Below are 27,583 nucleotides of genomic sequence, written 5' to 3' on the forward strand. Positions count from 1 at the left end.
TATTCCTGAACCCTCCTCACCATCATTTACCTGAGACTCAGTAAATTGGTATCTATTTCAACAAATCCTGAGAAATAACATTCACTTCAGAGTAATCCTGAAAACCCAAGATGACCTTGATGATCCTGTATATTCAATTACCAAATTACCACAGTACAATAAGCCACTTATTTCAAAAATCATTTACCACAACACCGCTCAGACCTAATCCTCATCAAGCGATGCGTCAAATCGCTGTAGCAACAGACCAGACACCCAACTGACAGCCGCTCATATAATTATATTGTGGTTTAAGCAATGGCCAGATTCAGCAATCTAGTACAGCGCTTCTGCGGCTAGTGACCTCACTCATTCTCGAATGGCTGTAACTGCAGTGACACGTCGTGATCTGCGTAGTCACACATCTTCCACTCCTGCTTTTTCCTTCACAAGTGGGAGGACAGGACATTCTCGATTCGGAATTACTCAGGCTGAATGTAAATATTGTAAACATGAATAAATGTGTTTTAGATACTATTAAATTTAGGCCCCCCTATTTCCTATCTTTTTATTATTTAATTTATATCTCTGTAAATAAGTTTTGAATCTTCCCTCTGATCCTTATTACTACCATTGTCTGTAAATACACGAAAGAATGTATTATTATACAATAATAGTGTACAACGAATAATATCTGTTAGTAGTTAGTTTATCTCAAGTTTGAACTGTTTTTTTCTGATATCCACTCAGAGCCTTATACATCACAGGAATAGTATATAAATGTAGTATATAAAAATTAATCCTGATTTGCTAATTCGCTCTCACATCCTAAACTTTGATTATGTCTTTATATATCAGCGTTTTTCGAGACGTTTGAATTTCTCCTTTTCTATCAATTACTCTTTTCCCAAAGAATCTAAACTTAATTATGTTTGAAATAAAATCGTGTTCATATGACCGAGATCCGGACGGTGAGGATATAGATCAACTACACATTTTAATAATACTATAACATACTTCGGGCTTGTTTAATTTAAATGGTCTAAACCTAATTTTATCAAAAGAAATACGGCTAACTCTAACAGAAATGGACTTCTTTGTTCCAGGAGTTCGGAACTAAAGAACGTCCAGAACTTTCTAGATTATGGACTCATTAATTAGTTCTTAATATAATCGCTTGCCCGAAACAGTCTGCAGCCTGAACCGATTACGGTAAATGATGAAGTTTGTTTGTTTCCTGGATTTAACTTTTATATTAATCCATTAATAATAATGATAAATATTAGATACCTCCAGACGTAATGGGAATAGCTGAGTAGGCCTAAAGCTAAGCAGAGAACTGCGTGGTATCCTCTAATTGAGGCCAAATTAGGAGTTAGGAAGGTTATGCACTAAGGGAATGAGATCAGTCACAAAAAAAAAAAAAAAGAAAAGCATGAGTTGCTCCTGTAGTACTAACTCGAAAATGGTGTATAATCAACTAAGTGAAATACGCTATAGTTAATAACGCTCCTTCTCATTTTGGCAGCTGTCAGAGGAACATAAAAAAATCACGAAAGACCTGGGTTAAAAATTCCCTGACCGCTTCATATTGTTTTAATTTATTGATAATCTATCTTTTTAAATCGTTTGAAAAAAACTTTTTCACACACAAGTGATGGAACGAACAACTTAACATAACCGAAAAATATGTTTTGATGGCTAACAATGGATAACCCACTTATCCCACATTTGAAGATATTGTACACCGCGTTTTCCTTTATAACAATTGGCTTTTATACAACAACGTCTCACTCTTTCATGCTTTAAGGGTAGTAATTTTTTCTATTAGTTTGTGGGAAAAAATAGTGGAAAATATTACATAAAAATCAAAAGAAATGCATGCAAGAAAAAGATGATTACGATTTTCTATCTTTACAAAATAAAAAGCGATTATAACATTCTGCCATCTGATTACACTTACAGGCTAATAGTTATTGCATTTATTCCCAACGGTGAACAAAGTTTGGCCGTCGAAGCCTTAGAGTGGGCTGTAGTAAAGTCCGGCAATACATATCTTTATGACGTTTATTTTTAACAAAAATTATCTGATCTTAAGTTTTTTCTGACAACTGAAAGTAATTAAACATTAAATGTACAATAAATGTAAATGTAATTGCACTTCTTCTTCGCTCTTCTCATTCAAATGGCCAAGTGTGGTAAAGATAGAATTAAGTCGGTGGTAATCTTGAGAACTCCTAGGTCTCTAAAACGCTTAGTCACCATGTTAGTCAGTTCTGATCATCTCTGCCTTCGTTTTTCCTCCATGAGTATGCCTGTTTAGAGAATGTGCTCAGTAGTCACCTCTTCCACATCCACACATATGAGTTGGGCCAATTTAAATTTTTTTTGTAGAGGTGAAAGTTAAGCAAGTTATGTCCAGTTCTAAGCCGAAAAGTCAAAACCTTGTTGCCTCCTTGAAAGTGAATAGATAGGATCTCTGCTTTTGAAATCTGGATGCTGATTATACTACCTATGCTAAGCGGCTGCTGTATTATTGGTTTTAGTTACCTCAAGTTGATGTATATTGTTGATTTGCCGTAATTTGGAGCCCTCCTTCACAAGTTTACCAACCAGTTCATTCCCAGTTATTCTACAACGCCCAGGGATCTTCTGCAGCGTAAAATGTTCGTATACATTGGTGAGACGTTCCATCTCATTCCGTCATTCGTTTTTTCTATTCGGACTTTAGGCTCGTTAGAACCGAAACTGGGTCTATTTTTTTTTAGATTCCTAACATTTTTTAGAATTCGATTTTTGATTTCCTAGCCTTATAAGAATTCTTGTTGGCTCCAGTAATGACTCACACTCGGCTCTATAGTCAGTTGAGTTGAAACCTATGACAATCGTTTTCTGGCTGTTTGGAAAATTCATGTGGATACCTCCATCTCGTTGCATTTTCGGCTGAAACATCTGTGATGATTCCCGTCCACATGTTTGTGGGTAGATGGACTTCATGAATTCGAGTGCACAAGTTCTCATTTCGTGTTGATTCTAGTCACATTCGCAGGGACATGACCACGGCCTGCTGTTGTCTTTAATTCAGTCTGAATTTCTTCTAACTGAAGTTCAGCTTTTATTCAGCGAATTTTATGGAGTAGGCTTCGCCTTTTTATGCGATTCTGTGTCCTTTGTATTCTTAAAGTGCGATAAGGAATACATTTAGCTTTTGCATTTAAATTAAGCATTTGTTTTTGTATTTAAATTAAGCATCTCTTCTATCCTCAAATCTAAGAAGACTCGTAATAGATTCTATTTTATTTATTTTAGGCCTCTAGAGATCCTTAGTCCCCGATTTCGGATAACAGAGGCTTTTCTGACTGGACTTTTAAGTAACCTAATTTCCAAATACTTTTCGAGCGGGATGGACCCCTTTGGATTGCTATGGGTTAACAACCTCTAATTTAGTGAAATTCCAACCCATATTTTTTTTTCTTTTACTTCACAGATAACCTTATGACATCAAGCAAAGTTCTATGTAATGTCTCGGATAATGAGAATAATAAATTTTGATAAAGATGAGATAATCGGATCTCATAGAACTGGGGTAAGGCTTTATTTAATATTACAACTTGGATTTATTATCTCATAATTATACTTAATAGAATGATATCTGACCATTATGCCTTTACAAAGGAACTTGAAGGAATAATATTTATTAATAATTATTGGTAATTATCGTAACGAGCGAATTCCAACAATAAATAAAAAATCTCTTTGGATTTATGGTTATTCATTGTGTAAGCTACTCTCACAAAATAACAGGTACCACTTCAGTATTTTGTTAACAAATTAGTATATTAAATAAAACTTAGGACAACTAGTTTTTTCTATTTAATTTTTGTTTAAAGTTAAGATTTTTTCCATTACCAATTACCGTAATGTGATTTAAGAAGTGAATTAAAGTAACTCTTCTTTTTTTTAATATTGAGCGACACAAAGGTTTAATATTCTTAAAAGCTGGAATGGGGCTCTACAAGTTTCTTAATTCAGAGGATCAGTTTTGCAATGGGGCTATATACAAATAATTCATAAAAACATTTCAATTTTAAGTCGAATCACAACACGGGTCTGTCAATACCATAGTGAATAGTATATAACGACAAACAGTCATGATGGAATAGTTGTTTGCGTAAGTTGATGTTATTTGGGGAAGAGAGATGCCATAGGATACAACTGATGTTACGACTAAAAGGTTTTTTTTTACTATCTACCTATGCCTGAACCAAATATACGATTTACTATTGGCAAAATTATTGACAACTTCTATGTTTTTTCAATACTAAAGTTTAAATTTAGTTCAGATACGGGTTGATAGCATGACAATTTCAAATGTCATTCGTACCTGTTTTCTGTTTCTGTTTCTGTTTCTGTTTTCTGTTTTCTCTATAACCCCCTTCCTGGTCATTTCTGACATGCCGGGAGGGAGTAATGTTATCTACAGGGTACCAATTTATTCTAAATATGGTGGGGTTCAAGTTTTCATTTCGCAGGACCGCCACAGAAATAAAAGTAGACGCTCCAGGCCGGATTCGAACAGCCGGCGCTGCAGACCTGTGGCTGTTTAGAACTACGCTTCTAATCTAACGGCTACAAGCGGCCCTTCCCATACTTTCTAATAAAAAATGAACTATTCTGTAAAATTTATTAATATACTATAAATTCTATCATAGGGTGAAAATTATTCAGTCGGTAGATTAGCCCAAAATATTTTATTTTAATTATTTACACAATCAGTTTATTTTAGAGGGATAATTTTTAAATTTAACTATGATAAATTTTTATGTTTAATGATTTTTTTTTTAATAATTTATTTAATGTAATTTACAACTGTACAAAATAATACAATAGGTAAATATGTAGTATGTTTCATATACACTTGAAAATCTTGGGAAGGAACCACCCATTGGTGGTACTTCAAACATTAATTTAAATTAGAAGGTCCCGTGGCCATCTTCTTTTCAGACGCCTCGGAGGATTATCAGGGATTATTAAGGATGAAAGATTAAGAATTAATGGGTTAGGATGGTTAAGGAGTTTGGAATGAAAAGACGCATATCTGTTTTGGGTCAAATCTGCAACGAATGGGATGTTAAGGTCTTTGTGAATGAGTTTATTTGTGACGTAATAAGGAGCATCAAGGATTTTGGATTGTAACGATTGGATGCGGGAAGAATTTGATGGAGCCCCAGAGCTCAATTCCATATGTCCAAATTGGTCTGATTGTTGTAGTGTATACTAATTTTTTGTAGTGAATGGGAAGTTTAGAGCGTTTGTCAAGTAAGTGTTGTAGCAATCGGAATCTACGAGCAGTTTCTTGGTGTTTTGGTGTGAAAGTCTTACTGATTAATAAATATGCTTTGGTTGTATCAGATATATTTGGGAAGTATGGCCTGAGAAAAAGCATTTCTCTTCTTCAGTACCGTCATGAAATTTGACAGCTCTCTAAGATAATTACGAGCGCCCTCTCCCCTCTCCCAAAGAAAAGTATTGTGTAAAAAAAGAAATGTTGTACTTAGTTATTTGTAATTATTTATTGTACTCTATCTTAGAATTATTATTGTTCATCCAGTTGTTTAATTAATAGATGAATATTAACATATCTTAAACGCATAGTAATTTTTTCATAATCATTAACAATTACAAATGTCCCTCCTGAACCGCCTTTAAGCAATGGAGAGGATATGGGAGCATTTCACAATATATTTCCTAAAAAAAATTGTGTGATCAACAAAAATAGTAGTTAAAACTATTAAAACACAGTAGTTAAAATTATTATGTTATTGTTAAGATTGTTGATTGACCGTGTGTATTATATAAAAGGATGAGTGCGGTAAAAAACGAAAAAAAACTCAAACAGTAATTAAACTATTTAAAGTGAGCCAACGTTACGCCCGCCGTTGCAGGGCTTCATAAGGGGTTACTGAATGGAAGTAAACAACACACAAAAAAAATTAGTCATTTTTTTTTTTGTAAATTGTTTCCATTTTTTTTTGTGTGTGTGTTTAGGTAGAAGCTCTGCAACATTGTTTCATATTAAATGGTTTAAACATTATTTGAGGTTTTTATTACCATGCCCATAATAATCCATAATTTCCTTTTTTATATTTTCTTCAGCTGATCAGTTACAGGTAACAGTGATGAACTGCTTTTTTAAAGTAATTAGAGGTACAGTTCATTCTGGATTTGTTTTAATTTCTTCTCCAATATATTTGTTATAGTTCTCTTAGGTAAAAGTAATTACTTAATCAATCTAATTACTAATATTTTGTGCAACTGAATTTTCGATTACGTAGGGAATATAATATTAAATTATACAGGGTGCGTGATGATATAATATTTATCTACCAAATTCTTCCTATTAATTGGAAAAAATATTTATTTTGTTGAGTCATTATTATTATAATTAGTTATAGTATAAATGAACCATACTGAATTAAAAAAATTATCCTGTTCTTATAGGGTTCAACAATTAAAAATAATTAAAATTTAAAAAGTAGTTATGTCATGACAGTTTGAGTAGGTTATAATGGTGCAGTAGTTTATAATAATACTGGGTCCATTATTGCAAAGAATTATTTCAGATAAAAATAAATTATATTTTTATTGTAGTTATAATAAAATAAGGCGCCTCCTTATTAAAATGAATAAATATTAGATTACCTTCTCCGAGCTCCCAAAAATAAAAAATAAAAGAGTATAACAACAAGAACAAAAAAAAAAAAATGTAGGTATAAAAAAAAGGTTCCAGGCTTAAAAGTTGATTTTCAGATTAGATCAATTTATAAGTTGGGGGGTTCAAAGAGGGCCAGCAGGTATTTCCTTTAAGTTCACAGCTAATGGGAGGAACACTTTTTTTTTTCTTACGTCCCCGCTTTCTTCATACAACACCATTAGCCAATAAAGGCAGCTTTGGCTGGGTGTCCCAGCATTCAAAAGGGGTGATAGGGAGTGATAGGGAGGGACAGAGAGCGATAAAGAGAGTTGTATAAAGTAATGACGACTTACCTCCTCTGTGAGGAGCCCGTTGGGGCAATCCTTCAGGAAGCCTTTGTGCCTGAAACAGAGAGAGAGATTAGAGAGATTTTCAAGCAAAGGCTACTACTGCTCTTCACTTTTATCACTAATGCCAGTAATTCTACAATACAATTTGTTAATAGGGACTGGCGATTTATCTATCTGCTGATTAATACAATTTATATATTAGTAACACACCATCGCCTCATTTAATGATAAAATATATTTTTACTTTATATTTACCAAGAACCTTAGAAAAAAAGTAGCTTGAAATTAGAAAATAAAATATAAATTTTTTCAACAGAACAATAATTACATTCTGAATAAAGTAGTGACCTTATAAAATACAATAAAAATATATTAAATTTAATTAAACAAGTCAGTATTAAAGTTTCTGTTCTAATTGTAGTTAATTTAATAACAAAATAGGTTTTATTCTGTACTACTGATTTGAGGGCGCTTGTTCTATTACTAAACAGAAAATTGGTGTATTTGTAAGAGACTGGCCAACTATGTACCTTTTAAGGATTCTAACAGCTTTTGGCTCTATAAAAAAAAATAAAATATTTCAAAAATATTATCTAGCCTCAACCCGACAGCCAGCAACAGCTATCTAAACATTTTCCACACGAGAACATTACATCATAGGCATCCTGGTACCAAATGTAGTCATCAGTTATCAGTTACATTTAAAGCATAATTAATCTATTTCACAATTTTAATTTATCTTAGTAAAACAGAAATATGTAGTTATCGATAACAAGGAAATTGTAATAAAATATCAACTTAATCCAGCTAAGTGTAAAATAGATTCAGTATCTCACGAGACCATTAAGAGAACTGAATAGCTTAGGTTTGAGTTTAGCAAACTAGCACAAATACATTTTCTGTTGGCCGGGTACCAAGACCCAAGGCTGGCCCATGTACTCAGTTTCTGACGGCAAGTTTACATTCCACCTGATGACATTAGTAAACTCCCACCATCTCTACTAATAAAGTTGGACAGCGTTTAGTATCGAGTTATCCTCAGTTAAGACACTGGCACTTGTTTTATTGGTAAAAACCCTGGTCATACATCCACTGAATACACTGAATGTGAAAATAACGATGAAATTCAACATGCACAAAATAAGAAAAAGAAAGTATGCTAATTAATTTTAATTCTAATAAAGGCAATATTAACGAAAGAACAAATAACATTCGCACATTAGTAGATATCTCTAAGCAGGAGAATCCTAAGTGTATTGCTACTGTTTCTATTCTACTCTATTGTACTAGTGGTCCTTTTTGCAAAATCCTAGTGGCCACTAGAATTAGTGGCCCCTGGAGTCCACCGCATGATAACCAAGATGTAAGTGTCAAGATTCATTTTACGGGATCACCGAGAAATAAATGTTAATTCCTTCAGCACCCTGTTTCATAATGAAAGCTAATAGTATTAGTTCATAGTACAAGTGTGGAAACTAGTGTGGTAATAATAATAATTCTTATTTTTTTTCATGATAGGGATGACTACGAGTGATATTACAGAAATTAATAAATACTAAAGGCCAAGTTACTATTGTGCTAGTCTGTGTAATTGAATTAAGATAAATGTAAAAGAATAATAGTATTAGTTTGTACTTTATTATGAAACAGGGCTCAGATGGGAATCGATCCTACAACATTTTGAACTTGGCGCTTTGGACCTAGACCCCAACCCTTATGATCGCAACGTCTCTGAACCTATCCCAACCAATAACCTAAGTTAGTGGCCATGACGACCGTTTTAAATAAACTGAAACCAGTATTGACTCCAACAGTGACGAGTCTGAGAAATATCCACCTGACAACCAATATAGAAAATCCGAGATGCAATCTATTACACAATTAACTGAAGATAACATCAACAATTCAATACCAACTTCAATAGTGGCATGGACTCATCCACTCGAATCCAACGTCCACATTGTATTTATCTAAGCTCCAGCTAAGAGTAACAACAATACTCATCCTATGTACAGATTCACATGAAGGCCCCGAAAATATTAATGATTAAGAAATCCTTCCACCGACGGCATCTACTCATTCAGCAAAAAAAAGTATATATTCATCAAATTTTACACTTTTTATCTTAATAATTTATTGTAAAATTTATTTTATCTTCATTATTTAACCTTGAGCTTATGGTATACAGTTTTATTATTTATTTATTACAAAAACAAATCCTTCATTTATTTCTATATTTTAGACGATGTGTGGACAAACTATTCATTATTCAGTCATCTAAGTTATTTGACTTTTTGTATCTTCCGTCCCGATTATAAAATATTATAACTCGAATAGTTCTATTTTCTTGTCAGTTGCTTACATAGTGAACTCAAGTGCTACATATGGAATTAGAAATATTAAGGTTATTATCAACAACAAGCTAATAAATAAATCAATAATAAGGTTGATTAAATAAATCCTAATTATTTTACGAGAAGTTGACTTTTCTGTCCATTAGCCGCGTTTACAAAAAAACATTGAACAATTTTGAACCTTTATTTTACTTATGTACAATCCTTTTTAATATTTCATTATGTTTGAATTATTAGCTATAGCGTTCTTCCAGAGTTAAAGGACCGATATGCTTGGGGTTTATGCGTATTTATGCAATTTTAGAGGTAACTATCAATTTAAGGATCATCTTTTTGAGTTGAAATTATTTCAATTATATCTCCATTTTCAGCATTAATTTATACCCTGCATTTTGTAAGATGTACTAGTCGAAAGGTCCCCTGGGTCAGGTATATAGGATGCCCTATCGATTGAAATCAATTTCTCATATTTTTTGTTTTTTTGGTCAACAATCAAGTATGATTGAGATGTGAAATACTTGTTAATTGGTTTTCAACAAGTAAGCCTATTTAAAAACGCTGAAGACAATATTCATGTTTTTTTTGTTAAATAAAATTTGAAGTTAATTTTGTCAATAATTTGATCTACAATATAGTTCAATCATTTAGTATCATACAGTCAGCCCATTTATTTTAGTCCAGCCCCACTACACTTGCAAGATAATATTTAGATAAGATAATGGTAATATTTTGACTCAAACTAACTTTCCGTGATCATAAAATAATATCTTGTACAATACATACAGTTTATTTAGTCGGCTATCATAATCATAAAACAAACTGATGTAACAGGTAAATTTTCTTCTACATTTTACGATTGGGGAGGTAGCAGTGGATATACTACCTATTCAGTTGAGATTGTATCTATATACTTGGAAACAGGCAAGCCATCAGAGAGAGCTAAATTCGAATATTAATGCAAGCGAATCCTGAGGGTAGGGTAATTTTATTGGAGCTAAAGCTGAGTGTGATCCTGGATAACGATTTAAGGGACGGCGGATGCATTAAGCGGGATTAATTTCAGGATTTGACGATATGCAGATATAAAGATCTGGGTCATTCTATTCAGAAAGATTAAATAGTCCCACAGAGAAACGTGCTATTAAATAGTTTTTCCGGGAAAGATTAATGTAAATAATTAAAATTTTATATTATCAGTTGTAAATTATTACCCAAATTATTCTCTTCATAAGTTGTATTTAATTGATAAATTTTAAACAGTCTATTATTATTCTACCATTATTGATATTTAATTATTTTTATAGAAAATGAATTATTGGTTTTATCTCTAGTAATAACTATGTACTATTTTATAAACTGCAGCCTCTACAACACTCCAATAATGAAACGTGTTACAAACAAATATTTCTCATTTTTGTTCGTTAATTTAGCACAGCCCGAAAGATATTGCCATCTGGTCGGGCCACATTTGTTATAATTTGTTAAATTATTTCTTTAAAAAAAAACAATTATTCACTGGGGTATAAATACAAAGCAACAAAAGCATGTAGAAATAAAGATGAGAGCATTGCCTAATAGAGAGCCCTATGTTGGACTCTCTATATGCGAACTCCTACCGAAAGCAAATAATGGTTTCCATTAGAAATAGAATTACCGGAGTGATTGTAATGCCATCTACTAGGATATTAGAAGTTCTTCTGTCACTTACGCCATTTAAACTATGACTAAAAGGTGAAGCGATTATTGCTTATTTGGGAGTGAAATGTAGCTGACGGTGGAAAGAGACAGGTATATCTACAGGTCACTTAGTGCGTAGGTGAAAAAATTACCGATTTTAATATAATCCTCACATCCGTTTTATTTACCACCCAGTTTCGATTCTAAAGTCAGCAATGAAAAAACTACTCTGTTTAAGGTCGGATAAAGAAATTTTTAGGAGGAAATCATTAATAGCTTTCATTCCTAAGATTGGGAAGGAGGAATATAGTGTCACCAAAGCATATCAACCTATTAGTTTATCCTCCTTCCTATTTAAGATCCTGGAGAAGTTGGTGGCAGTTTCCTTACATGCAAGGTGCTACCAATCAACTCCCTTCATCCATGACAGCACGAATATCTCCAGGGAAAATCTACTGAAACTTCCCTAAACTCCTTATTAGGGAGGATTGAAAAGACCTTAGCAAATAAGGAGTCCGCTTTAGGACTCTTTTTTGATGTAGAAGGGGCATTCGACAAAACAAGCCCTGAGGTAGTCTGTAAAGGTATAGTTGACTTTTCTGCCACGAATGCGATTATCAGCTAGGTCAGATTTATTCTTGATAATACAACAATGTTTTTTGGAAGACGGTACCAAGCTACAGGCGCAGGCAGTAACAGGATGCCCCCAGGGCATTGCTATGGTGGCTAGTTATGGATAGCCTATTGAGAAGACTTGAGGACGTTGGGATATTCGCGCAAGCTTTTGCTGACGATGGAGTGATCCTCATTAGTGGAAAGTTGATGAGTGCCACCATGGAACTAATGCAAATCGCATGTAATGTAGTACAGACATGGTGTACTGAAATGAAGCTTTCAGTAAGCCCATCAAAAACATAGTTGATTCTATTTACCTGGAAGCGGAAATTGGGTACATTTCAAACCCTGATTTCCTTTGGCAATCAACTCCAACTAAGTCAAAATTTCAAATACCTTGGAATTAGTTTGGACGCAAAACTGAACTGGGAATCTCATTTGGCAGAAATTAAAAGACAAATTAGTGCTGCCTTTTGGCAAGTAAGACGCGCTTTTGGCCTTCAACCCAAAGGTTATGCTTTGCATTTACACATCGATAATAAGACCGAGAATTTACTATGGAAGTATTGTGTGGTGGAAAGTCCTGTAAAGGGCTTCCCATCTGCGAATGGTCAGTAAGGTCTAAAGGATGGCTTGTATTCGCATAACTGAGGCATTTCGCACAACACCAACTATGGCATTAGAAGTCCTGCTTTCTTTAATGTAGCTCCACTTATCGATTGAAGGGGAAGCGGTATTAGCCTATGTAAGAATGAAAGGAAATAGACAGTGGACAGAGATGGGAGAAATTACTGGTCACGCGACAATAGCTAAAGTGGTGAAAAGTGAGTTACCAATACTACAATACCGCTCACTACACCGTAGCTAAACACCCGCTCTAGACACCAAGATTAGTTACCTACACCCAAAGTTAGAAAGTTATGCCCTGAAGTCACTAGCTGTGAAAAGACTAGCATCACCATCTTTTCAGATAGTCTGTCTGCCCTTCAACCCTTGGGGGTCTCCTCTACATTGGTAAGAGAGTGTTAACATCATAAGCCTTATCGTAGAATCATTAGAATCATTAGCGTGCTTCAAGAAGCTTCAGCTTGTGTGGATCCCAGGGAATAAGGAAATCATAGGTAATTAGAAGTGGCTGCTGGGTCTAAACAGAAACGCACTCCGATTATTAATAGGAGTTCTTACAGGTCATTGCAGACTTAAAAGACATCTTAAGATATAAGCAGTAGTTTAAGGGTAGTTGCTGCTTATGCGGACAGGTCCTTACATTACTCCCAGAGACTGTCTTACATAGCAGACTGTGTTAGGTATGCATCACTAAGATACAGGATTTAAGGCTCTGTTTGAATCACAGGAAAAGGGGCTTTCTCTCTATACATTAGGCGTCCCTTTTAAATTAAATTAGAAAGTCAAAAAGGTTCGATATAGAGGTATAAGATACATAAAAGAGCCACTTAATTGGTTTGTCTTGGGGATGGCAAAAAGAACGAATATACCCACTTGTCGGACTTGTTTCCACCATCATTACCAGTACTTACAACAGTAGTTGTGGCAAAAAAAATACCGATTTTTCTATAATCCTCACATCCGATTCATTGATCACTCAGTTTCGATTATAAAGTCAGGAATAAAAAAAATAAAAAACTACTCTATTTTAAGGACGGATAAAGAAATTTTTAGATTAGATTTTCAAGCGTGAGAATTAAAACGAAAATGGGCATTAATTTGACAAAACTATTAACCAATTGTAACCTAGATATACCATAAGTAGTATGAATCGAAGAAATCACCCCTTTCAAATTTAGATTTTAGCATATTTGCCTTTGTTGAGTATTTTGGTAACTCCGTTTAGAATTCTAGTGTATGTTCTTAATTACCTAAGATTTACGGTTGAAAGAAAAAAAAAGTATATGCTCTTTAATATCGTAAAAAGCGTGGTATTACAAGCACGTGTCATTAAATTCCACTTTTTTTGTCTCACGAATTTAGAAATAATCTAGGACTCTGGAACTCTTAGCGGAGCTAGAAAAACTCCTAACATTTCTTAATTTTTATAAAGAAAAGAGGGACTTTCACAAATATCCATACATAAAATTGTGATCGTGAAATTAAATCCAGTTTAATTTATGAATCGAGCACAAACTAAAGTCAGGATAATCATTTTAAAAGTGTTTATCCATTACTGTAGAGCTTTATTACGTAATCAATACGAGAGAACAACAACAATGGGAACGCAAGAAATGGAAAACTGTTAAAATTAGTTATGAGCCAGGTATGTACTTGAAAAATAGGTCAATGATACAAGAGAACACATATTTCACAACAAACAGAACTACCAGCACCAAAAGGAAATGTAGCGTGAAACTGGAGGGCATCTGTTCTAGTGGAAACTGGGCCAAGTTTGCTGTATGCGGGAATTCTAGGTCGGATAAAGGAGAATAATGAAAGGAATAAGAGATTGGCGACTTTACAATGTTCATTTGGCGGAAATATCATTACTCTCATGAGTATGAGAGTAATGATGTATGTAAATATCAGTACATTCCATACAGAAATAATTTTAATTCTAAATTTTCACGAACCATTGATGTTCCTCCGCGTTTAGTGATGTATCTGAACTTTTCGAAGTAAACCGTTAAACAACTGATTTCCAGCGTCTGGACTCCCAGAAATTTGTGAGAGGGGAACGCAGCAGTTGCCAAAATATCATTTCTAAAAATCTCGAGTTCAAAAATAATTTCGAGTTCTGTCAATCGGTAGATTCTCCAAATATCTGTATCATGTCATTGTGTAACTAACTTCGAATTTACATGTTTTAAATATATACATATATACTTTTATACAGTTGTACATATCATTAAATAAAAATTATTAAAAATAATTTCAACGTGTTTCAGAATCGTTTTAGAAACTATAAACATTTCTAGGAAATATAGAGGGGAAAACAAGTGAACATTCCTATGGTGTGATTTCACTCCACTAGGCATTAAAGGGTTCGCACACTGTTGTTACTCCTTACTTAGTATTACTGGTTTTCTGTAGTAGCAATGCTAAATAAAAAGAATCTATCTCGTTTAGTTGTTAAAAAAGAAAATGAGAACTGCAATATCTACAGTGGTATAAGGATAATGGATGATATAAGGATAATAGGCTTATATATTTGCGCTAAAAACAAAGCTAACAAGCGAATTAAAATAAGATTAGACTCTTTTTTTACATTAAAAATTGTAATTACATATAATTGAAAAGTAATTTATGATGCATATTCATACATGTCATAGATTATTACTTTGTATCTCACAATATAAATTACAAAATAAGGCATGTAATTATGAAATTAGATTGTTATGAAAATTGAGGGAAATGGTGAAACGTGTCTGAATAAATAAAGGGAGCTGAGTTCTATTTAAGTTTCTTCTATCATGAATCTACAGGAAGTTTTTATTTTATATATTTTTTATTTTTCAGGAAGTTTTTTATGTATACGAAGCGGTTTTGAAGTACACTAACAAGGTGAATTGCACTGAGTGTCCTCACCATGTTCGATGAACATGTATTTAAAATATTAAAAATCAACATGAAAACGTCTCGTCCGGTGGAGCCTGGAATTTAGAAATGCTACCATGTGGTACTTTTATATAAAACAAAAAAAAAATTATACTTAACACAAAATTCGATGAAAAATACGGACGTACAAATATAAACGGTACAAAAGAACTCTGAAAGATTCTAAAGAACTGTTTTTTTTAGGAACCCAACAACAAACTTACACCAATTCTAGCAAAATTTGGGTGGTTTACTTTTTTCGTGTTTTTCTATCCGGTTCGAAACCAAAGTCAAATCTTAATTTCGGATGTATTTTTTAATCAATTTTTTTTTCATAGATCTTTGAAAAAAGAAACTTTATATGGAAGGAAATAAGAAATTATCCTCCAACAAGTTCAAAAACTTCAAATCAAACAGTAATTTGCTAGCTTGAAAATTCTTCTAATATACTCTACAAAATGTGTTTTGTATTGTTTTCCAAACTCGAAATTAAAATTTAATAAAACAGTAAAATACGTAAATTGTATTACTATTGTAGAATCTCCAAAAATATTTTGATGGAAGTTAGTGATAGAAAACCGTCCACTCTTCTAGTCAATAATAGAATGATAAAACATAATTTAACATTCTAAGATTCAGCGATATGTAGCAACATTTTAAAAATCGAAATGATGGGGAGAAGAACTGATTCCTTCCTTTTACAATTTTCACGCAAACCTAGAAGAAATTATTTCACAGGGGCAAAGCTTAATTATAAATTTGAGAAATGTCAACCCTTCTATGGCAGAGAAATCAAGGGGAGGGGAGAAGAATAAGAGGAAATGCAAATAATCTCCGCTCCTAATAAAAAAGGTGGGGATGGAAACAGATCTATAAAAAAAATCCTGGGAGATTAAAGGAAGAGACTCTTTGTGAGCCCCTGAGGTGTAATGCCAGATAAAAAGTATCTTTCTGATTGCTGGCGAGAGACAAAGGTGGTTCGCTCATGTAAAGCATGCATGGGAGGAATAGCAAACCTAAGAGGAACATCGTGCATGCATCTAATTAAGCCTTAACATAATGTTTGTACTAAGAAAAACATATTTTAAAGATGCTTCCATGTTGTTTTTCCAAAGGTAGTAATTAACAAACACTGAAGCAAGATTGAGCACTTGGAGCACCTTGGCCTGCTGTTACCTCCTTATTACATTTAAGTTTGTTATCACTATATATCGACTAAACCCCATAAATTCATTCATATATTATCAGGGCTATTAAGAGTAATTTCTTAATTAATAATATATATATATATATTATAATAAGGTAATATACATAATTTTAGATAAAATATATAATTATTTAGTGTATCCAAAATTTAAATGTTATATAAAATATCACATTTTTTCGATGAAATTGTGTCAAACTTGATCTCTCTTCCCCTCCTCCTCCCCTATTTCTGGAAATAATATAAACTACCCAATTACTAGTTTAATTTATTTTCGTTTGAAATTTATTACATTGAAGCTCATTCTCATCAGTTGAATTCATAGTCCAGGCATAGAGAGGTTGTGATAAAATTTGTTCATCAAATTATAATTAAATTATTGAGAAATAATGAAGATAATGTTACAGTTTTAAAACAGTAGAATTCAAGCCCATTAATATATATGTTGTTAATTAATTATGGTTTGAAAATCAAATCAAAGAGATTGTTCGACTGAGCGAAAATATTTTACGAGATCTGATAATATTAATGACCCTTTTGACGCCGTTTCCCAACGGGTCGTTTACAAAATATAGGCGTGTCAAGGTACAAATATTTTTACACACGCATAAGTAAAACATGAGGCGGTTTTTTAAAATCGAAACGGAATCAACTAGGTGCCAACTATATACAATCCTTGAGAATGCTAACAAAAAAGGATTAATGGTTTAATAATTTTGCCCCATTTTTTTTGTACCCTCCTGTAGAAAAATAGTTACATGTACAATATAAAATAGAAGATATAAAAGTGCTAAATCCTTGTTTTACCGGAAGGTGTTTTAAGGGGTTGATAAGTGTGCGTCTATTGTGTGTGGAGAGGCCTAGGCCCTAGTTGTGCTTCAGTTATATGTTGAGCGGGGAGGGTCCGCTTTGCTGGTGGTGAAATATAGTAAGTCCAGACTGTGGAGACCAAACACCTTCCCTCGGCGAGTACATCTACCAGGGGAAGAGTTCATTGCCACCTCCCAGGTTGTGGTGGAGGAGCGATTTCCCTGAACAGTGGGTTGGTACAGGCCTTCAGTACATCAAACAACGAATGGAGAGGGAAGCTGGAGTTCATCATGTATTACTGTATTTCTGGCCCTTTCTAACGTAGTGCCTTCTACAATTCACCGAAGGACGTAATTCTGAAAGCTCTGTAGTTCTTGAAGTGTGCTCCTGTATAGTAAACGGATATCTATGAAACTTAATCTATGGTGGAACATATTTATCAATATCTTGGACACACTTAAGATCCTAGGGACCAATTTGATTTATGAAATTGCAAAAAGAATTTTTTATCCAGAAGCTTGATGAAGTAACCTAAGATGTTTAGTTTCTAATAACCTCATGGAGTTGTATTGTAAAATATAAAATTGTATATTTTATTTACTACAAATAAGACTTAATACAGCTACCTCCAATTTTTTCTATTTTAAATTCTTTGAAAACCATTTGTTTTATAAAATAAGGAACGTTTACAATTGTACTTCTTGAGGTAAGTATAAATTTAAATTAATTCTACAGACTGATGTGAAGTATCGAAACTTTATAAAATAAATGAGTTCTTAAAAAGTCATGAAGCATCATAACTATTTAATTAAAAGTGTTTAACTGAATTAATTTTAGATAAAAAAGAAATATTTTAATTTTGTGTAAATTTGATGTTATTGTTACCAAATTTTTATATAAAAAATCTTAATGAGTTACATCAAATAACTCCTAGGTTATTAAACTTGGATTTTTTTCATGGGCTTTTAAACGAACAGGAACCTGTAAGGAAAAATAAATAAACAATTACAAGCTAAAAGTGACAGTCAAAATTATTATTATTATAAATAGTACTAAATTTTTTATCGATACATATAGTATTTATTTCCTCTTGAGTATTTTTTGTCTATATCAGAAATCACGACCCGAAGGTATATAAATCTATAGACCAGAAATATAAGACGATTTAGAAAATTGGCCGAGACCTGGGCCCTGCTGAATCAGGACCAAAGCAGGCAGATCTCTCTCAGTGCCTGGGACGACTCTCTTAAACGAGATACTCTCATCGTCTCGCCTCAGAGGTTCCTTTATAGCCTTCGTCGGAGGGGAACCCTTTATTCGTTTGCATTATTCATTCTCGTCAGTGAATAAATCTCAGCCCGCTATCTTAACACGTTCAGAGATGGTTCCATATAATCATCGTTTGCCGTCTCTAAAGTACGCTATTTTATTGATGAGGTAATTTAACGAGCTGGTTTTATTGGTTTCTATGACAAATCCAGAAACACCAAACATAGTGTGATTATTATTTGTAAGCTCAAATCTTCTGAAGTAGTCTCAAGTAATGCTATATTCTAATTAATTTAGTCATCATGTGCTCTGCTGTAAGATTTTACTTCTTCTTTTTAATTAATTAACTAATTATTTATATCATGTAATGCTCAATAATAGCCACAGTATATGTATTATTTTAAAATAACATTTTATTCGATTTAAATAATTATTACGGTAATTTATCGTCGTTTAATTAATTAAAACAGAAGTTTCATTAGAAATAACAAAAAAGTTAAAAAAAAAAATTGGTTCTCTCATCTTACACTTAAAGAACATTAAATTATGACAAAAAAAAGTGATTGGCTACTAACAAAAACACACTTGTTAAATGGGGTGATTGTAATAATTAATCATATTCTTCAAAATTTGGAATAATTATTTGCTAAAACATTTTCAGGATAAATCATATATTTAATTTAATACTTAGACGTCTAAATCTTCAGTTCGTTCCTGTCTAAATCATTAATTTTCTCCTACTTTAGCTATTTTGCTGAGTACAAAAGTTCATCCAGGGATCTCCAGATATTCAATCTCAGACCAAACCTAAACAACTTATCAATCCCTCTGTAGACACGATATGACTTTGTCATTGTTAGTTCAGCAATTTGGCTCAACTATCGGTATATGAAATGTCGATGTTAAATATAGAAATAGAGGAAGTAAAATATTTTTATTAAATATATTCCACCAAAAAATTAGTAAGAAAATTTATCCATGATAGATAGGTTTCTGTTTTTTTTCTGAGTGATCAACTATTTGGTTATCGCATGCTCTATAGATGCTTATGTATAGTTGGCCTCCTTTCAATATTCCTGAGTCCTTCACCGCCTCCCTACTACGACGTATTTTTTCACAAAAAGCTTTTTGTAACATGCACACTTCTCTGTTATATGTTAAACAGTTAATTGGGGTTGACAGATTGTGCATTTTAGTTGGTCATGGAAACCAAATACGCCATGATAGGTAAATTAAGTTACACTAAACTTAAATTATTTCGATAGCTTAAGTTAAATAAATTAAAAATGATATTCATACTTAAAAATATGATAATGAATAATTATAAATCAAATTAATTTATATTACGATAAAGAAAATGTAATACCAGTTTAAAAAAAAATTGTTAGCACCCGTGTCTTTTGTGAAAAAATAAAATAATAATAAATGTAGGCTTGGTGATTTATAATCAACCTAAAATGTTTAATGTGACAAAAAAAAAAAGTCAAACATTCATAATTAAGTTTTAACTCTTTTTTTTTTTTTTTACTTAAACTAAATGTAATTAAAAGTTGAAACCATATGCTGAGGAGAGAAACAATATAGGTCTGACCAAGTCTATTTATGGAAACTTTGATTAACCACACCTCAAGATATAATTAGATGAAAATATTAGTAGATTAAAGCAATAGCAGGCCACAAATAGATTAATAAAAATAGAGTAAAATGCATTTAATTAGAGCAACACTACTTTTTAACAAAATTAGTAATTTAAGCTAAAAAAAATACTATGAATCAAGATTCCTATCGTAGACATTAATGTCCATTACTAGAAGATCATATTAATTCCAAATCAGAAGCATCTGTACTAATTACTAATAGTTTTTTTGTTTTTTTAAGTTAAATTAAATGTTGTGAAATAATGAGGTTGAGCATTGTAAAATCTAATATTCTCCTTAAAGAGCTTTTTTGGTTGAACGCCAGCAGAACTCTACAGATTAAATGAAGCTTGATATGTGAGATCTTGCAACTGATTTTGTTTAGTCTTCCACAGGAAAAACTGAGAACCGTCATTTCATATCCTTAATTTTGAATAGTTAACTCTCAGTGTCCACTAATGGTTCACTATTTAGTAATGATGTACTTTTCTGGACCTTATTTATTCGAATTTTATAATTATATTTATTCAAACCTTGGCTATTATGCAGATGAGATGCTTCAAAATGTGATGCAGATAGGTTACCATAAGAATACAATTTTTCATTAGCACTGAATCCAGTTGTAGCAAAAATCAATCCTTTTAGTAATTGGAATGGTTACTGAAACGCATGAATTATCGTTTTGTTTAAAAAATATATGTCATTGTACACCTGTAAAAAAAAAGTTTATCCTACTATTTCTACAATATAATAACTGAAGATAAATATAAGGAATTCTGGACAGTAAATACAGAGAACAAAGAGTGAGCGTGGGCTTGTTGGTCCGGCAGTGAGGGGTGGGCAAGGAGGACATGTAATCCAGTTAGCCGCTCTCAGCACTCCTCTTTCCTTCCTTCTTCTCCTTCAGTGTCTACATTAATTTTATAAATCAATTTCTACAAGATTTATCGATTTTTTTCTACCTTCATTCAATACCTCCTATACCTCAGAGGTGAAGGACACTATGTCCGTTTTTACCAATTTAGGATTATTACTCATATCTATTTAACTGTAACATAGAAGTCAAGACGACTACCCCCTAGACCAATTATGAAGGGTCTATGTCTTATAAAATGATGTCTTATTAAAATCGGTTCAAACTGCACTCCTCTAAGCGTGAAAAGGTATTCTATAGTTTACACCTATAAAACTATTTGCTATGACTAGGTATTGGTAAACCACGGATTGGCTTTGCAATAAAGTATTAATTTGTTTATATGTCAGGTAATACTATTCTAGTTCTCAAAAAAGTTAATTTTTTTTTTTACAGAAAAACAACTAGTTATTTTGACAATTGGCATATAAAGGTTTTTATTTCAATATCATTACATGAATAGGTTTCTCTAAAAAAGCTATTTTAACAAACAATGACTGTTTCCTATATAAATTTCAAGAGGTACGATGTGTGAAAGAAACCTCCACCAAATATCACAAATCTCCTTAAATGAAAAGGTTTCGTCCGTGCAGAATCGAAATAACAGTTTTCGAAAAGCATTCCCAAGACTAGGCTAATTTATGTAATTTATGATAATCAAAACATATATCTTGTATCCTGGCATTGGAAATCTAGAACAAGAAGTACATACTTTGCTATCAAATAATATGTTGTGTGCTAGTAAAAAATTACAAAATACTGACGAAATTATCTTCAATGCCTAAAAGACCTTGATCCATTCCAACGAGTTAAAAAAGTTTGCAGTAGTGTACCAAGAATCATTGGCTTGAGATATACTTGTTATAAATAATTGAAGAAAACACAGACTGGTATTTTAATTATAAAAATAGTACATGAGCCCAAGAAGCCGCAGCTCGATTACTTTAATAAAAACTATATACTGTTACTTGCCAAAATTGAAGACTCTGCCAACCATAGTTAGGGGGAATAAAAAATGAATGAAAAAATTCAGTTCATTGTATTTCAAAAAAAAGGCTTCCTTAATTTCTGTTGGAAAATGGTTTAGTTTTTACCTATACTATATGGAAATTTGATCAAAAAATAATATTGAAGTATCCAAGATGTAATAGCTCATTGTAATTTATTATAGGAAATTCCAACGTTTTCGCTCATTTTTGATTCGGAGATCCATTTCCTTAAAACTACTAACATCACTAAAAATCTTCATAGCACATTATTTAAAGTAGAGTAAATTCTTTAAAATACGAGCTCTTCGAGAAATATGTATATCAAATAATTTCTGAGATCTAGTATTCCATAAACGTTTTTTTCAAAACATCGAGAAATCAATATATTGTGAATTGTTGGCAAATTTTATTGAAACTATACTAGTAGTATGAAGATCAACGTTATAAAATACTTTACAGAACATTAAAAAAATCTTCAATTTGGGTGCTATCAGATGTCTATATGTCTACTAAATCCTGATATACATACCTCATAGTTTTAAAAATCAAAAATTTCGTCCGAACAAATATAAACCAACATTTTGTGAATTTTTTTTAGGGAATATCATGAAAACTACGACTCCTATGAAGGTAAACTTCCTAAAATAATTTAAAGTTAATAAAAATAGATCTAATTTGTTAGTGCTAACAGACATCTCTATGTATTTAGGATAGTTTTCTTTCCCAAAATAAATTCACTAACCACTTATTTTTTATTTCGTTATGAAATGTTGCTTTTTAAAAAAGTGTATCTCGGGAACTATTAAACGTAAACGGCTCCAGAGAGGCTCATATTTTACCAAATTTATTTTCATTTAAATGATGTTCTACTAAGTTTTTTTTTATATAGTAATTAATTTTAATTGTATGGAGCTACGAAAGAAAAAAAAATACCCGGTACCTTTGTAAAATTGGCTCTTATACTTTCCAACCTCTGTTTTATAATAATTATGAAGGAAGTTGCATTCTTTGCAAAACAATATGAATGATTTCATTTGGAGGGAAACACCAGTTCAAACTGGTATTTTTATGGTAAAGTGATATCTAACCTCCAAGGTGAGATATTACTTCAAATATTTGTTAGATGCAAAAATCAAAACAATCATAATGAAGGTTATTTAATCAAATTGAATATCAACGAAAATTGGTTAAGCCCATTTAACAGATAGCGAACCGGAATGATCGTTTTAGTCTAAATTCATATCAGTGTTCGCCTCAAGCTATATATTGAGACCTGCTAAGCTTCCAGTTCATTTGTCGCACATCAGTCATCAGACCAAAACGATTCCATATCCGCTTAACAACACCCATGATCATCGGATATGGGATGTGTTGTAAATCTAAAATATTGTTTTATACATCTTTATGCTATATTTGCAAAATATTTTTATTTACGATTTCAGTATTTCATTTTTAGAGTTATCTTTTCGACTGAATAAGTTGTATGCTAGAGCCTTCTTCGTCATTATTTATATTATATTTATACCTTATAAAGGTGATATTTATATTAATTATCATTACATGATCATAGAACATCTCCTTGTTTGGGGATTACAGACCAACTAGAGCAATCCAAATACTTCTTTTTTGAATACGGCAATAAAATAGTTAATATATACAGGTAATAAAAATTAGGCAAAGTTTTCAGATGAAACTAATTCTCAATAAGATGATAGAATGTTTTCATTTTTTTTTTATCTATATTTTGACATATTTAACTCTAGAAACACAAGCTTACAAAAAGAGTTTTTTTGGCCACAATATTTTTTTTAATGATGAAAAATTTTGCAAGGAATCGTATCACAGAAAATATCGTGCTGAAAAACATTATGTTGGTTAGAAAAAAAAAGAAAGAATAAATTTCAAAATGGTGGCTGAAAAACTCTGCAGCCTAACAGTTTCTTTTTTTTTCCCACTCAGTTCTCAATATCTTTGAAGCTATTCACTTCAAGATAACATTAAATAAAACCTGTTTTAAATTAATATAATTTTTTTAAAATTTAAACCACAAAGGTCAAAGCACTTTTTGAGATAAAGTTTTTAAAAAACAAAACACTTTTTTCTAAATATTAAGAAATCGACATATTGTGATTTTATTTTGACAAATATCAAAGACACTGCTAAGAAGTCAGCCAATCATAAGAAATTACATCATATCACTTGGGCCTAGTTTGAGTACTAATATACATCTGTATATCTAATAGTTCCTGAGGTAAAGTATATCAAATCCCAATTACTTTTTCCAATCAACGAAAAATCAACATTTTGTGAATTTATTTTAGCAAATATCACGAGGACTCCAACTAACGAAGATTATATTAGAAACTACATAATGATATATTCATCTAATTTCAATTAGAACCCTCATAGAGCTCATTATGTTAAATATATAATAATATAAATATATAAAACCCCATTTTTAATTTTTTTTTCAAATAACAATCAATTGAAATTTTTAAAATTTATTTTGGCAATTATTTCAGAGACCATCAAACGTACAAAGTCTATTACAGTTATTAATGATTAACTTCGATTTCCATGATATTTGCCATTTCTTTTAAGCCAATAACATTATCTCTTTTCAGTATTTTGAGGGAATTCGTTCCACACTTAACACATAGTTTGTCCTCCATTTAATTAACAGGCATTAGCTAGATTTTGAGTCTGGATTCTGTTATTTATTTGATTGGATTTGTCATTTCAATGATGATCACATTAAAGAAAAACACTGATAGCAATATAATATTTTTTGAATAATAATAATAATTTTTTATCTCCATTTATTAAGAATATAATAAAGACTATTATAATTTGAAGTCGACGTGTATGTAACATTAGTAGTAGTAAAACACTTTAATTTATTAGGTAAAAAAAATATTAATTTTTTATCAGAAAACAAATTGTCCCTGATTTAGAACTCTTGAAATTAATGTGTTCTAACATTCCATTAAAAAACTAGATGTGTTCCTTAACATATAAGTTGTTCCTGTGAATAATATTTTCGTTGTTTTTAAAATTTAATATTTACATTATTAAATAAAAATATGAAGTTGGTGGTTTATTTTTATTTTTAAAATACAATAGATCTATTTGTCAGGAATTATAATTAACTATGTGGTTAATAACAGTTGAAACTTTATTGCATGGTATATCATAGTGCAGAAATAGCTTGTCGTGTTTCCAATACCATAGATGGTAGGATGAATGTAAAACTGGGAAGCAAACCATCTGAAAGCGACCAAAACAATACTGAGGGTAAAACTCATTGATTTATTGAAATAAATATAAAATAAATAGACAATATCATGAGATGAAACTAAGTTGACATAGGGCCGTTTATATAACATCACAATATTTTAAAAGAAAGGTAATTCTAATTATTTATTAATTTTTGTTTTAGTTTCATTCAATTTTAAAGAAGAGAGTGATTAATTAAACAACTTTTAGAACCATATTGAGAATCTAAGATACCTAGAGAAAAAAACTGAAAACTGAGAAGTGGCTTCCATTACAGATAAATAATATCCACAAGATGGAGCTTTAAAGAGAAATTTAAGGAATTCTCTCCTTCCAATCACAGAAGAACAAAAAGTAGGAGATAAAAGAGAAAATCAAATAAAGGAATTGATGAAAACTCTCTGCCTTTCCATAGAAAATCATTGAAACGCCCACATAAATTCATCTGATATTAAAGGAAGGACACTATTAGAAATTCTTAATGCGATGGGGAACTAGGCTAAATGGATGATCTCTTTTCATGAGCGCAGAAAGATGACTCCCTTTTTAAATGTTAATTAAAGACTGGATAAAGACATCTGGATTGGAGGACCGGACTGAGATAAAGGTAAAGGAGGCACTCGGATGAATGGAGTAGGACAACCCTGCCACAGTTAGGCTTTGTAAACGTGAATGTTCCCATAAAAGTAAATCAACCCCCCCTCTAAACAATTTAAGAAAAATATTTAATAAGGTAATAGATAAATTGTTGATTATTGGCAAGAGTTACATGCTCAACAGTCCAGCTCACTGCCCAGTCGGGCCCCGGACCCCGTATGCCAGAAATGGGATGCTCCAGGAACGGGCAAAGGAAAAAGTTACTTAAAGATTTCTACTTGCATACCCCAAGCTATTATTTAACCACCACATTAATTCGAAATTGTATAACGCAAGGAATATATTATATAAAATGTATCCATACTTTAACAAAAATTTTTTATATTTTTATTTAATATCTTTATTGAAATTTACAACTCTATATTATATAATATAATCAGTAAATTTGATCTTAGATGGAGTGTTACAGACGTGTAAAGAAACTACCCATTGGTAGTACTCTAATAACGTTAAGGTTCAACCTTCAGAAAGGTAATTATTCTCCTACAATGTATGACTATTAGAAAGATTTTACTCAATAATGACAATAATATTATAATATATTAGCAAGTGAGACTAATAGGAGAAAATTAAATGTCAAATATAGGTTTTTGTTATCAACAGCCTGAAGATGGGGGAAATCTCCCGAAACGTTGCTGTATGAAATGAAATAAACTATTATAGTTTAATAAGGAAGAAAATTGTGTCATTCACTAAATCCAGTTAATAACTAGAATATCTAAATTGCACTCGGAATTAAAAATAGAAACCTTGTAGGATTACGGACATAAATTGGCACATAATTTCCCCAGTCTTGCCCCAACATTAAACACTCTATTCACAAGAATTGGAAATTTCACTAAAACTACAACCCGGAGATATAAACAAAAAAGATCCAAATATATATTAATGTAAATATAAATCATTGATATGTATTTTCTGTTACTCAAAGATATACATTTTATTCAATCCAGTGTTACGTATTTTACTTTAATTCAAACAGATTTTTTTTTTCATCCTTCGGTTTGTTTTACCGAAATGTAAAATGGAGTAATTATACAAAATGTAATTATCAAGAAAATAGTTTTATATATAATTTTATAATATGTTAAATATTGTGTATTATATGTAAAAATTGAATCATGATCATGTTTTATATATCTAGTTAAAACTAAATTAATGCATTATTGATAAAAATAATGGTAGATTCTAACTGGAGTAAACTTTGTCAAACACACACCAAACAAATATAAAATTAAACCAAATTATAATAATGTATGAATATATAAATAATAAAAAGAGTTCTCAGTCCCTAAATACAGTTTTTTTAGCTTTAATATATCTATCAGTTATAAAATTTTCTATGAAACGATATCTAGGCTATAAGATTAATGAATCAATTTTAGGAAAAAAATAACAGACTTACCGACTTTTCAGCTTCTCGACCTTAGTAGGACATGTTGAATTATTTAATAGATTAATACTAAAGCCAAAGATATTTAATTGGGCAAAATAGATAACATTGTTTACAATGAGTACAAAAACATAACCTTAATAAGCACATGAGTCTCTATAACAGACACCAAATTGTTTATTTACAACAGGACCATAATCTGGAAACAATAATTTACTTT

At 31.6% G+C, this 27,583-nt stretch overlaps 1 protein-coding gene across 1 annotated transcript in view; it reads right to left on the bottom strand.

The window, feature by feature from the left end:
• The window catches only part of LOC106686751 (frequenin-2), a gene marked incomplete at its 5' end in the record, with an annotated part of 186,989 nt that overhangs the window by 146,114 nt on the left and 13,292 nt on the right, over positions 1-27,583 (bottom strand). Inside the window, 1 exon segment of the mRNA XM_014430237.2 lies at positions 7,027-7,075. Within this exon segment, the coding sequence (XP_014285723.2) occupies positions 7,027-7,075 (49 nt within the window).

The sequence above is a fragment of the Halyomorpha halys genome, unplaced genomic scaffold (assembly GCF_000696795.3).
Source record: "Halyomorpha halys isolate HHAL.00 unplaced genomic scaffold, Hhal_1.1 Scaffold868.1, whole genome shotgun sequence".
NCBI classification, from domain to species: Eukaryota; Metazoa; Arthropoda; class Insecta; order Hemiptera; family Pentatomidae; genus Halyomorpha; species Halyomorpha halys.